The sequence below is a fragment of the Chiroxiphia lanceolata genome, chromosome 5 (assembly GCF_009829145.1).
Source record: "Chiroxiphia lanceolata isolate bChiLan1 chromosome 5, bChiLan1.pri, whole genome shotgun sequence".
Lineage (NCBI taxonomy): Eukaryota > Metazoa > Chordata > Aves > Passeriformes > Pipridae > Chiroxiphia > Chiroxiphia lanceolata.
Genome location: NC_045641.1, coordinates 45214967 through 45227483, shown reverse-complemented (window position 1 = coordinate 45227483; position 12517 = coordinate 45214967). Strand labels below are relative to the sequence as shown.

The following is a 12517-nucleotide window of genomic DNA, read 5'->3' as shown; positions in this document are numbered from 1 at the left end:
TAGAGATATTTCTGCAACCTCACCACACCACCATTACCTCTCTCTGTAAAACATCTGAACACCCTTATGGGAAACCTCATGAGGGATGTACCTAGTAATGCTCCTTTCACAAATTGTTACACAGCTTATTTGTCTGTCACGTGAAGGGGTAACAAGAGTGTCAAGAAAGCACATAGCTAGCATGGTGCTAGCTTTTAAGGCATGTTTTAGATTTGTTTATTATTTTGTCCTTAATAACTGTTCCTTCTTGCTTTCTCTGTAGTATTATATGTTTACAAAAGCTATCTTTCTGAAAGGAAAACAGACTTTGCTTTTGATTGTAGAGAACTTCCAGCATAAGAATTTGAAGTTCTGATTCTAGAACTGCTTTTTTTTTATTGGTCTTTATTAGTTTCTTAAAAACAAATATACATTTCACAGGGCTTCATCTGTCCACTATGTATGAAAGTGTGTGTAACTCCCACTGATCTGTCTGAACATTACAAGAGTGAGCACACTGGGACAGAAGGAAGACAGGAGCTTCGTGACCTCCCAGATATTAGTGTGGGTCTTGTTTATTTTGTTTCAATACCTTTGGTAATGGGCTGCTTTAAATGAATCTACTACATCTTTTCTTGTGGCTTGGGTGTTAGCTTTTTAAATTGTTTCTTTTGATTCCTTGCTTAAACATAATTTGATCTCTTATGCATGATTCCAAAGTATAGATTCAGCAGAAGAATTAATCTTTGTCTAGCTTTCTGGTTTGCAGTTTTCTGTCACATGAGACATTTGCAGTATTGGAAGACTTGCAGTCACTGATATATGCTTTTTTTTTTTTTAACAGCTTTTGCTTGATTTCCTTGTAAATAAGATTGTTTCCTTGTTTGATTTATTTCACATAAGACTCAGTATCATGATAAACATGGTGTTGGATCTTGCACATCCTTTGTGAAAAGAAATGTTTTGAGCTCTTATTAGTTAATTTTTTAAAGCAGATTTCTGCTGCAAGGTAGGTACATTGGGTAAAAGAACAGAGGACAGAAATATGAACTCTCAGAAGCTTCTCTTCTTGAACATGTTTATATTGCAGCAACATTATAAAAATAATTATAAAACCAAATTTTTAATACATAATCTTATTGGAATTTTTATACCCCCAAGAAAATGCAAAGGTTGCTTCAGTTAATAGACATAAATTGTAGTGCATTTCTAAATTCTTCCAGTTGTGGAGTGTAAAACCACACAATTAAAACAAAGTGTGTGGTTTTACACTGCACAACTGGAAGAATTTAAATTCTTTAAGTTAACAGCCTCCAGCTGCACATAGCTATCTGATATTTTTCTGCTGTGAACCTTCAGTGAGTAGATTTGACTTCTAGGGGCAGGCAGCTTGCTGTGCACTAAATGGGTTTGTGTGGAGATGAAGTTTTGCATTCTTTCTGCCAATGTTATTTTTTTGAGTTTTGAAATCAAAGTGTTTATTCTAGATTGTGTGTGTGACATGATTTTATTGTGTTTGTTGTTGTATAGATTTGCTAAGTAGTGCTTTTCCCCTTCCCTATACTTGATGTATATTTGCATTATAGTTTTGAAAGGAAAACTTCAAATTGTGAGATGTTATTCTGATAGACGATGAAAGCCATCAATACATCAATTATTCTAGTGTTGAGATGTCATTTTAAGGGTGAAAGGTCACCTGTTAAAGTGAGGAGGATCTGTGCTAAAACTGGCCTGTGTTGCTCTCCTGAAGTGGTGTGGGACCTCCTCAGAGCCAGGACAACTGGAGTATGGCTTTTGATTGGCTCCTCACTGCATCTTGTTGAAGCAGAGACCGTCTGTAGTGTTCTGTTGTGGTCAAGTCAGCTTTTTACTTTCTTCATCATCTGGTCACAATATAAGGTGCTGTACTTGAATAAGCTGTGGCGTTCTGATGCAATGGTGTCAGTAGATTGTGGAACCATCAGAGATGGTTTGATTACCTGAAGAAGTTACTGTTTTATTTAAGCTGGTTGGGCTTGGCATAATTTTATGGAGATGACTGCAGGGTTCTTGCCCACCTTGAATTTTTGTTTTTCCACCATTAGTCAGTACTTTTCACTTATCAACAACTGATTACATTTTTTTAACTTGATAAAACTTGTGTATTGAGCATAACACATGAAATACAAATTCAGTTGTTTCTGGCTGTTGCTGTTTCCTGTTGTTGTGTTTCTTTGTACAGTGGTTCAGTAAATATCTGTAAGGGGTGAGAAACAAAGAAGACAAATATATATGTATTTTTTTTTCCTAGTTTGATCTTTTATTGTATCAGCATGCCTAGAAGCATTGAAAAAGTGGAGAATTCTGTTAATTGCTATCGTCAATGCTAGTATGAAAACTTTCAAATACTTGACTACTGAAAAGCTGATTGTTTGCTGATGGAAAATAATAGTTTGTGTTTGTAGCGAACACATTGAAACAGCAACACAGCCAGGTTGTCACCCTTCATTCAATATTTGTTGTTCCTGGGACAGCATTATAACAGTGATATAATGTTGTCAGTGTCATCTTGTGTAGCAGACATGAAACGTTGCTGGGTTTGACTTACTTAAACTGGTGTTTAGCTTTATTGCTTGTGGATACTACTGGGAAAAGTTCAAAGGTATTTTATTGGAAACAATACTGAAGAAGCTTGAGAGTTCAGTTTTTTTACCAGTGCATTCTCCTTAAAGCAAGGAGATAGGATATGTTGCAAGGCCAGTGTTTGTTACACTTTGAGGGACCTGAAAAATTGTTACTTGGTTAACAAAAGCATTGCTACTTTGTTTTAATTTTTGCCTATAGTTTCTTTGCTAACACTGATACACCCTCCCTGCTGGTGAAAATTTTAGTAAGTCAGGTCATTTGCTTCTCTCTTCTTCTTGTCCTTCCTCTCTGTCCTCCATGCAGTGAGAGTTTGCGGTGGTTTGAGCCACCACAAAAATCCGAAATCCAGAGTTGATCTTGTTTTTCACACCTGCAATGTCCTGTTGTAGGAACGGTTTCTTGCCAGTCTGATTTATAGTCATCTTCTTAAACAGCTCTGTGCAGCCCTCATTTTTCAAACTAGGGATTGAAACATATGATAACTGCTGAAAATGTCAGTGTATTATGTTCCCTTGCCCCTCAGGCATTGATGAACCCTTACTTTAGAAGACAAAGGCTTATTCAGCTGCAGGAACAACCATCAAAATGTTGGCAAGTGTCTGTCCATGTATAGCCAACTCAACCAAACAAATGCTTTATAGAAGTCACACACATCACCAAGTCCCCCAACATTGTTCCCCAGCTTTCAAGTATACAGTGGTGTCGCTAACAAAAGCTGTGTAGCGGCTTCTGTTTTGTTTTCTTTTTCCCAAAGGAATGATACATTTCTAAACCATGCCCAGCATTTCCTGACAGTCTCTGTTGGACGTTCAGGACATCTAAACAGTGAGTCAGTTATAGAGGCATAGTTTAAGACTTCCTGTCCTGTTTTTATCTGAGGCGTCCAAAACAACCACTGTATGGTACCCCTGCAGTGTTTAGAATATAGAGGCTGTTAATATCTGTTTTCTTACCTACCATTGAGCTAAATTTAGGGCAATTTTTAAGCAGTTCTTTTGGGTAGTCTTCATAACTTTCCAGATGTTTAGTAAGTATGTATTTCTTGGCTAATACAAGCAAGATATGTTTTCTGAATAGGCTTTTCACAGCAGAATTGCCAATAGTGTAAATTGGTATACTGGTTATGCAAAAATGTGGGGATTTTATGTCTGTCTTTAAAAAACCCTCATTCTTTATGGTGTTTTTTCCCTACTTATATCTTATTGTAGATGCAGTTGATTGAATCTTCTGTTTTTATGCATGCCCTTGGAATGTTGCAGACTGTATTTGCACAGAACATCATGTCAATGCTTTACTGATGATGTTTTATTCTCTTTCAGTTGCTTCTCAAATTAGATTGTGCTGGCTGTTTTCACCTCAGCACTACTTGTCTGCTTTGCACAGGAACAAAAATCATTGATTGAGCTACATTAGTACATTAACTTTCTGCAACATCTGAATAATATTAAGAGAATGAAGAATTAGAGATACTGATTTGATATGACTTTGCTGCATGATGTGACTTTTCTTTAAGAAATAGAGAATCCACTGGATTAGTATTTCTAATTCATGACAAAATTGTAGTCTTGTAGGTTGTGACAGAATTTTAGATTTACTCATGAATAGCAATAGAACCAGAAGAGAACTGAAATAGAAATTATGTGGATTCTGTTCTCCTCAGGAGGAATCCACCTGTTTTTCCAGGAAGACATCAGTTCTACAGTCTGGTATAAAATAAACTAGCAATATACCATTGTTCTCTTTGTCCAGAAATGTGAATACTTACTTGTAAAATTGAAATGGACTGCAGGACATTTTTACCTACTTTGCTGGTGATTAAATAAAGATGTTATCTGAGGAAGCCACTGTCATCTTACTGTTTACGTAAACACAGAGGAAAGGGCTTTTTCTGGTGAAAGAAGTGAAAAAATGTCAGTTGTCCTTTTAACAATATGTAAGGAGAATGACCTGGGGAGTGACCTAATTTATTTATTCTTTAACTTAAAATATCTCATAATTTTCTTTTAATCAATATGTAAGCATTCTGAAACAAATTGTGAAATGTGGTCTTGCCCTTGCTGTCTAGGCAGACAGTTTAATCTGCCTCTGAGAACTTCCTGAAGATTCAGTTAATTGCTTTGATATATATTTGGGAAATAAAATCTAGAAACTAGTTGATGCATCTTTCAGCTCTACAATATCAGTATGGTTTTGCCTTCTGGCCGTAAGTATATAGAGTTTCTAACCTTCTGTCATGTAAAATCTTTCAGTCTTTAAATCACTGTGTAACTGAAGAATATCTGAGTTTTAGCTCAGACTTCCTATTTAAGTGTTGCTGAATATGTGTATCTGGTATTGGGGAAGATTGTGGAGGTTCACCTGCAATGGAAAAAAACATGAATGGTGTGCTTACTTTCAGATTTTTAAACATGCTGGACTTTATTCACAACATACAGCTTATTGTACCAATACAGTTGCATGAGAGTCGCTAATGTAAGTCTGGAATCTGAGAGATAGGCAAACATAGGTCACGGCTGGAAGGTGTTATAGCTCTGGGCTTGAATCACTGCTATTGGCTTTTTATTCATGCAGCTCACTGGAAACAGACTGTAACCTTGGGTGCTGACCTGGTGTTTCTGGAAGGTCAATGATGAAACTTAGATACTCAAATCTGTTTAAATTTAAAGCCTGGTCATGTGAATGCCAAGTGTGCTAAAGTGCATGCTGGTTTGGGCTAAGCTGTTCCTATAGCATGTATATGGTAGAATAATCATGAATGTTTTCCATATGGTAAAAGTATCAATTATACTGAAATTCTGTGGTGTGGGGTTTGTTTTTTTGGGGGCATGGGTTGGGGTTTTTTTTGTTGTTCACCACAGTACTTAAATATTTTCCAAGAAGAACATTTGTGAAATGAAATTGACTTCTCAGTGGAAAACAGTAGAGTTCCACAGTTCTTTAAGCTTGACTTATGACATAATTGCTAGATTAAAAATTCAAGATGTTACAGAAGCTCTGTTTGCATTAGTAAATCAAGCTCTGTGTGCGCTATTTTTGCTATAATGCTCTCTACCACACACAGCTGTAGATCAACAGCAATCATAGAAGCCTAGATGGGACCACTTGTTCAATTCTATGCAGTATTAAAATGGGATTGACTACACTGTCATCAGATATTGCAAGAAAATACTGAGGAAACTGAGTTGCTGTGGCTGTGACTTTAAAAGTTAGATAGGGTACCTTTTTTCTTGGATTCCAATGACATGAGCTCATCTGAATTCCATCCTGTAAAAACTGTTTTGCCCATGGGACTGTCCTTCAAGAGGTGTCATCTTTCTGCCAGATAACTCCAGTTTTAATTTGTGAAAAAGGAACCTTGAGTAAACTGTGCTTTCATTCATTAATTACTTAAGACAAGATTTCATATTAGCTTTACAAAGACCATTTTATTAAAGCTCTGGGGAAAAAAGGAGCAGTTGGCATCTATATGTAGGTATCTCAGGCTCCAGTTACCGATGATGGAGCCCTGGTAGTGGTTATACTGACCCTACCTATGGTATACACATTTGTTAAGTCAGGTCACTAGTTTCTTGCTCCATTAACTGTGTTGAATAGCTCTGCATCGGTAGTGATTGGGGAGTAGACATCTACATGTAAATAGTTGTGTTTTTTTTTTTTAAATCTCAATTAGGAGCCTTCAGCCTGTTGAAAAAATCATTAAAAGTAAGATAATAATCTCAAAAGGCTGAAACTTTAGAAAGTACTTCTTTACACAGCCAATCCTACGACCACTAGTCCTATGGAGTAATATAAGGAGAAGACAAAAAACCAGAATCCATTCAATCCTATCCATTAACTTTTCTGTTACATAAACTATTTCTGAATCAGTTTTAAAATAGTGTGAGGATTAGGAGATCTCTAGGGTAGTCTGCAGTCGTTCTGGTTATGTGCTTGTCTGCCTGTGGGTCTATGCTGCTGCTGCTGGGCAATATGTTTCAATGCGGTAGGCCAATGTTCTCCCAACAGTTAATAGCCCTGAAAGGTATGTTGGTACAATTAAAAAAACCACCACCACCAACAACAAATCCCAAAAAACCCAACCCACCAAAAAAACCCAAACCCAAACCTGCTAGTTTTTGTAGCAAGAGTTTCCTTCCGATGTTGCTTTTAGCATCCTGGCAGACTTCCCGAAGAATGCTGTCTTAATGATTCATACAAATGTTAACGGTACCGGAAAGAAGTCATTTACCTCGTATGCCTTTAAGGAAATAGACCACTGAGAAGCTTAACTTTATCAAACCTGAAAGTAAATCTTAACTAGTAGAGGGGAAAAGTAGCTTTTTTCTTCTTTGGGCTTATTTGTAAGTCTTATCTTGAGAAAGGCAGGTAAAAAAGCTTCTGGTGCTTCCATGGAGTCTGAGGTCTTTGGTGAAATTTTGCCTTATAACTCAAGCTGAGGCAAGATAATTTCCTACAAAACTTCTATATAGCAATTTTTGTTCTACTCCATGTGTGTTTTGGAGTCTTTGCACTGAGGAAGGCCTGTCCCACTATGAACAGTGTGGTGCTGTGGTGATGCTTGATACTGGGCATGGCTCATAGGCATCCACCTGAAAGAGAAACATTTCCTTGGGATTGCAGAATTGCAATATGAAGTTTAGCATCTCACTCATTCTCATTGGAATGCCTTGACCTCTGGGCCAGGGGCTGTTAGAGCATTAAGTTGTGTGCTGACTCCTAGTTGCTTGGTTTTGCACGTGTATGGGGTTTTGGGTTGAAAGCCTTTTCTTTTTACTATTCTTGCTTGGTATTGCTTCAGAAATTCTGTGGTGATCTCAAGAACTTTTTTCTGATAAAAACTAGTGCATGTGGGTTTATTTTTTTTTTTCTGTTAACTGACAGGCATCTGTAAAAATCTTTAAATTCAATAAATAGTCATTTCCTCGTAAAAAGATGATCTCTTTTTAAAAATAAAACCCAAGTAATCCTCCTTTAACTTCTTTTAGGCTCTTTTCTCCCTATATAAAGTGAAAGATAAAGCCCAGCTAGAAAAGTCAGTTAGGGAGTTATGAGTTAGAGTGTAGCACTGAAGGGGCTATAAGTGATGTCTTTGCCTTTATTAAATGAAGAATATGAAGTGCCTTTCACTTCTCTGTGGCTGTGCTTTATGCAAAGTAATTCCTAAGTGCGTGTTAAAAGGAAACCTACCAAAATACAAGATACATTGCTCTCATGCTTGCTTCTTCTGTAAAGGAGTCTGTAAGGATCCACATGCAGTCTTATTGGAAAGGATGCCTCAGCTCCTTCCCCCCAGGCTGTGATGACCAGTATTACATCTCATGGTTGTAGGTACAGAATCTCCTCTTTATCCAGGACAGGCATGGTCCCAAAGTAGGAATATATTGCACTTGATATAAATTGCTGCAAACTGACAGAAATGTTCACAAAATTTAAGCATCTCAGACTGTCAGGTTTCTTCTCACACACTTGTCTTTAGAATAGTAAAATATGCTTTTGCACATGTTTGCAAAGTTCATCTCAAGATGATACTGAGAGATACTTTTATGGCTGTATTTAATTTTTTTTTTAAGAGAGAATATAAGTGACCCACCAATCCAATTTTCCAAACAAGATTGTCACCTGGCACTGATAGTTGCAGGCCCAAGAAATCTTTACACTTCTGCCTGTTACTGCCTGGTGCCTAGGAAGATCCTGATGATTCTGATTTTCTTACTCTAAAGAGAACTGAATTATTGCTGCTAACATCAGAGTTGACATTGATTATTATCGGCCTATGAGATGCAGCTGAGTTCTGGGTTTGTACAGTTTAAGGCTCTGATGCGTGAACAGTGGTGCCTTGAGCTGTAGGAACCTGTGTTCCTGCCCACTCCATCTCTGTGCAGAAAGGATGACATTTTCTGTGGCAAGGATGCCCTGTTGCAGAAGGGTGACACCTTACTCTGTTAAAGCTTGTATGTTAGACCTCTGTAAAAAGCGACGTTAGATTAAGGCTGCGTGTGAGAGCTGTAACCCAGTGCTGACTGCAACAGCTGAGGCCAGCCGTGATCATGGCTGTGCTGGTGGAGAGGCAGGGACTGGTGGCTGATGCATTTTTTATCCCTGCCTGTGTGAGAGGAAGGCAGTTTCTAGCATCAAGAGGAGGAGGTTTTGTTCATTCTTCCCTGCTCTGTTTATGAGAGCAATGTCTGCCTCCCGAGAGCTCTCATCCACCCTGCAAGCTCCCAGCTACACACGTTCCCAGAGTTCTGCTTTGCCTGTGGCCCCTTGTCCTTGTGGACCTTGCCTTCAGATCTGCCTGCCTGCCTGAAAAATCTTGGCTGGCTTTGCCTAATAATTGAGATGAACGGTTGCTGTCCCCTTGGGCTAATTGCACATGTAATCTATTGTTTCCTCTTCTCCAGGCCTCTTCTTTCTACAGAATAAACTCCAACCACAATAAAACCACAAAAAAAATCCAAGCAGAGAAACAGATTTTGCTGTTTAAATGAAAAGCAATGAAGGGCAAAAGGAAACAGAGGCCAGAGTGATTTTCTGCATTCATTCTTTTTAGATACACTTACTGATGCTATGAGGAATATTTGCTTTTCTCTGTGAGCAGCAGACCTTTCCATCACTGGGAAACTAAATACAGTTCTGAGAACTGCTTGGTAGCATTTCATCCCAAAAGGATGCTGTTGCACTGTCATTTTATGAGACTGATTGCTTTCTGACTGACATACTAGGAAAAAAACCCATGTCCTTATTTTGTGACCCCTCCTATCATTCCTTACCATTGCTGTATGCCAGGAAACTGCTCTGGTTCTTTCACTCAGAGTGACTGTCACTGGCATCGTATGCTAATTCTATCAGATAAACATTACTGGGTGCCTAGTAGCTAAACAAGTTTTCTGTAGCCATTTTGGCATGTGTATCTATATGTGAGTTAACTTGGTTTAATCTGCAGTGAAACTGTGCCGATCAACTCTGCAAAATGGTTGTTAAGGCTAAATGCCTGTCGTCTGCTTAGGAAGGCGTACACTGTTTTGTTTGGTATATCAGTCTTCAATATGATATGTGGTGAACTTGATAAGCAACTGTATTTAGTAATTAATTTCTGAAACACTAAATAAATAATAGAAGTTATAAAGACCCTGTTCAGAGCTGCAGTCATGTTTGACTGGCTGAACATGATAGTTTTCCCAGGTTAAATCCATGTAAGTTTGGTTGTTGAATTCTTGGTAACTAGTGAAACAAAACACTGTGAATGTCAAGTTAAAAAATGAGTGCTATTGTGGTTGTCAACATACACATTCAGTATGTCCACTTTGTGCTAATATTTAAAGTTCTGTGTCTTCTCTATTAACATCCAAATACTAAATTAAGAGCAGAAAAGGAATGTCAGAACTCTTCATGTGTCCTTCATAAGTTGTATGACAGCCTAGGTTAAGTGAAGTGTGATAATCCCACTCTTGTTTTGGATAATGGAGAGCTTTAGTTTAGCGTTGGAGTGTGCTACAGTTTGTAGTGGACTTAAGGATAACACATAAATGTACAAATTCGTATCTGAAGTGAATTAAAGAAACAGGGGGGCTTAAAAAACATTGAAGAAACAGCGACCTCACTTACATGAGGTTCTCTTTGAACAGCTTGGAATTACAGGGAGCCTTTAACGTGGGATTCAATTTTTTACTCTCACTCTGAAAGGTCTTAGTGTTGCTACCATGTTGCGTATGGGCTGAAGTGTAAATGGGAATTTGGGTCGGAGTTGACTTGATAACCAAATGAGCAAGACACCAGGACAAAGTCCAGCAGTCAACACCAGATGTGATAAGTTGTAAAAAATGAGATGGATGGTACTTCTGATAAGTGGTAGCTTGGATGCTCCAAAAATGTTTAGAAATACATAAACAGGTACATAACTCTTTTCATTTGTCTGTGGGCTAATGGGTAGAACAAGGGCATCGATCTGCTAAATTCCCACTCTGGTAAGCTTGCAGGATATATACTGGAAAGAAAATGGATGATTTCTGATTCTTAAGGTTGTAGAAATCTGAGTTTCTTGAAGTGGTATTTATCTGAATTGGATTTACTAATTAATTCCATGCAAGGTAAAATGTGGTTCTGTCTTCTGGCCCATATTAAAATCAGTAGTTTCAATATGATGTCAATATGTGTATGAATAACAGTGCTTTAGAGTGGGTTTTTATATCTCTCTTTTAAAGACCAAACTCCAAATGCTACCTTCTCTTTGGAAGAAGAACGTGATTTTATGAAAAGTTGTATGGAAAATTGTTTTGTTGGGGGAGAAGAAATTGCAGAGCAGTCCTTCTGAAATGACTTCTAAAGCAAGTTTTATTGCTAGTATGTAATGCTGTTGGGGAAAAAAACCTCACTGAATAATGGGATATGACTTTTGTAGCTATTTTCTAACTTTTTAGTTGCCAAAACTGTTATCAGAGCATGAAAGAATTAGTATGAATCTTAAAAATTGCATTTGCTACTTTTTAGGTACGCAAACAAAATTTACGGTTTTGTGTAAAAGTAAGATGGGAAAAAAAATTGCATTTCACATCTTTTTTTGTTTGTTTTTCTTTCCCTTTTTATAATAGGGCTTTATTTGTCCTCTTTGTATGAAGTCTCATGGATCAGCTGAGGAGCTGTTCAAACACTATGAAGCAGTTCATAATTCTGGCATTGATTCAACTCATGGAGGGGAAAGTCATCTGTCACCGGAAAGGTGAAACAGTACTCATTTGTGCGTGTGCTTTTGTATCAGTGTTGAGCTGCTTCTGATTACACTGAAGGCTGTATTTATTTGAACACTTACTTATATAGTCAACTATTTAAACGTTCATGCCCTATTTTTCCAACTAGAATTAAAAAGCAGCTTGAAACTTACATTGTCTGATATGGATCTGAAAATAAATGAAAATCAGATAGACATGTTCATGATATTAATTAAGTCACCTGTTTCTGATGCAGCTGACAATGCAATATTACAGACCAGAATGATTTTTACAAGTGTGGCAGAAAAACTAAAGGTTCCTTCTAACTTCTGACATAGAGCTGAAATATCATCATCTGAGGGTGGGGGAGGACAAGGTAGGGTACTTACTGGGTAATTACAACATCAGTATTTGCCTAAATAGTTTCCCTTATTACCTAGTTATTTGCAAATCTGAGAAGTTTCTGTCTGTGCCTCTAATCTGCCTTATGTGTTTCAGAAACTCCATGCTGTTCTTTAGAAATCTTTTCTAATTTATTTTATTTAATTGTTTGGTCAAAACTGTATTGTTAAATATATCCCTAGGAAGCATATCAGGTCGTTTTATTTTTGAGAGCAGGAACTGATAACGTGAAACCTTCCCTGGAAATGTTTTACTATGTAGTCTACCTGTGTTGGTTTGGGAAGGTTTCTCTTGGAGGTAAAATTTATGTAAGTTTCCTTTTGCTTCCTGCTAGTTCTTTTTCTGTTCACTGCTCGTTTTGCACTGTTGTAAATAACAGTCCATGGTGACACTCCCCCAGACTCTTTCTCAGTTTTTACATAGGAGGGTCAGAGTGGGCAGCACAGAGGTACACATCACAACCCTGTGGCTTCTGCTGATGTTGGGAAGTAGACAGTTCAAATATTTTGTCACTAGCAGAAATGTGACCCAAAATGATAATTACATTGTAAGAAATACCTATATTTATGTAACTAACTCAAGAAAGGGTGTTTCTTTGGTGATAATAGAGTGTGGAAGGTGACATATTTCAGTTGTTTATCCAGATGCAGATCCGTATCTCCCCAGTATTGTGCAGAGCTGGCAAGCCAGTAGGAGCCAGCATGAGCAGAAGTCTTGTCTTCATGCGTGGATGGCTCCTTCCTTGTGGGTAGCTGCCTTCTCTGTCAGCTGCTGCGACAAAAGAAATCAGAATTAGGCCTTTATAT

General features: G+C 37.7%; 1 protein-coding gene across 2 annotated transcripts in view; it reads left to right on the top strand.

Annotated features, from left to right (window-relative positions):
* EEA1 (early endosome antigen 1) overlaps positions 1-12517 on the top strand; it is a 73685-nt gene that overhangs the window by 10832 nt on the left and 50336 nt on the right. Inside the window, exons 3-4 of one of the 2 annotated variants that reach the window (XM_032687827.1) lie at positions 421-543; positions 11193-11320. In XM_032687827.1, coding sequence (XP_032543718.1) covers positions 421-543; positions 11193-11320 — 251 coding nt within the window. The remainder of the gene's footprint in view (positions 1-420; positions 544-11192; positions 11321-12517) is intronic. The other variant, XM_032687829.1, reaches the window with a different exon arrangement.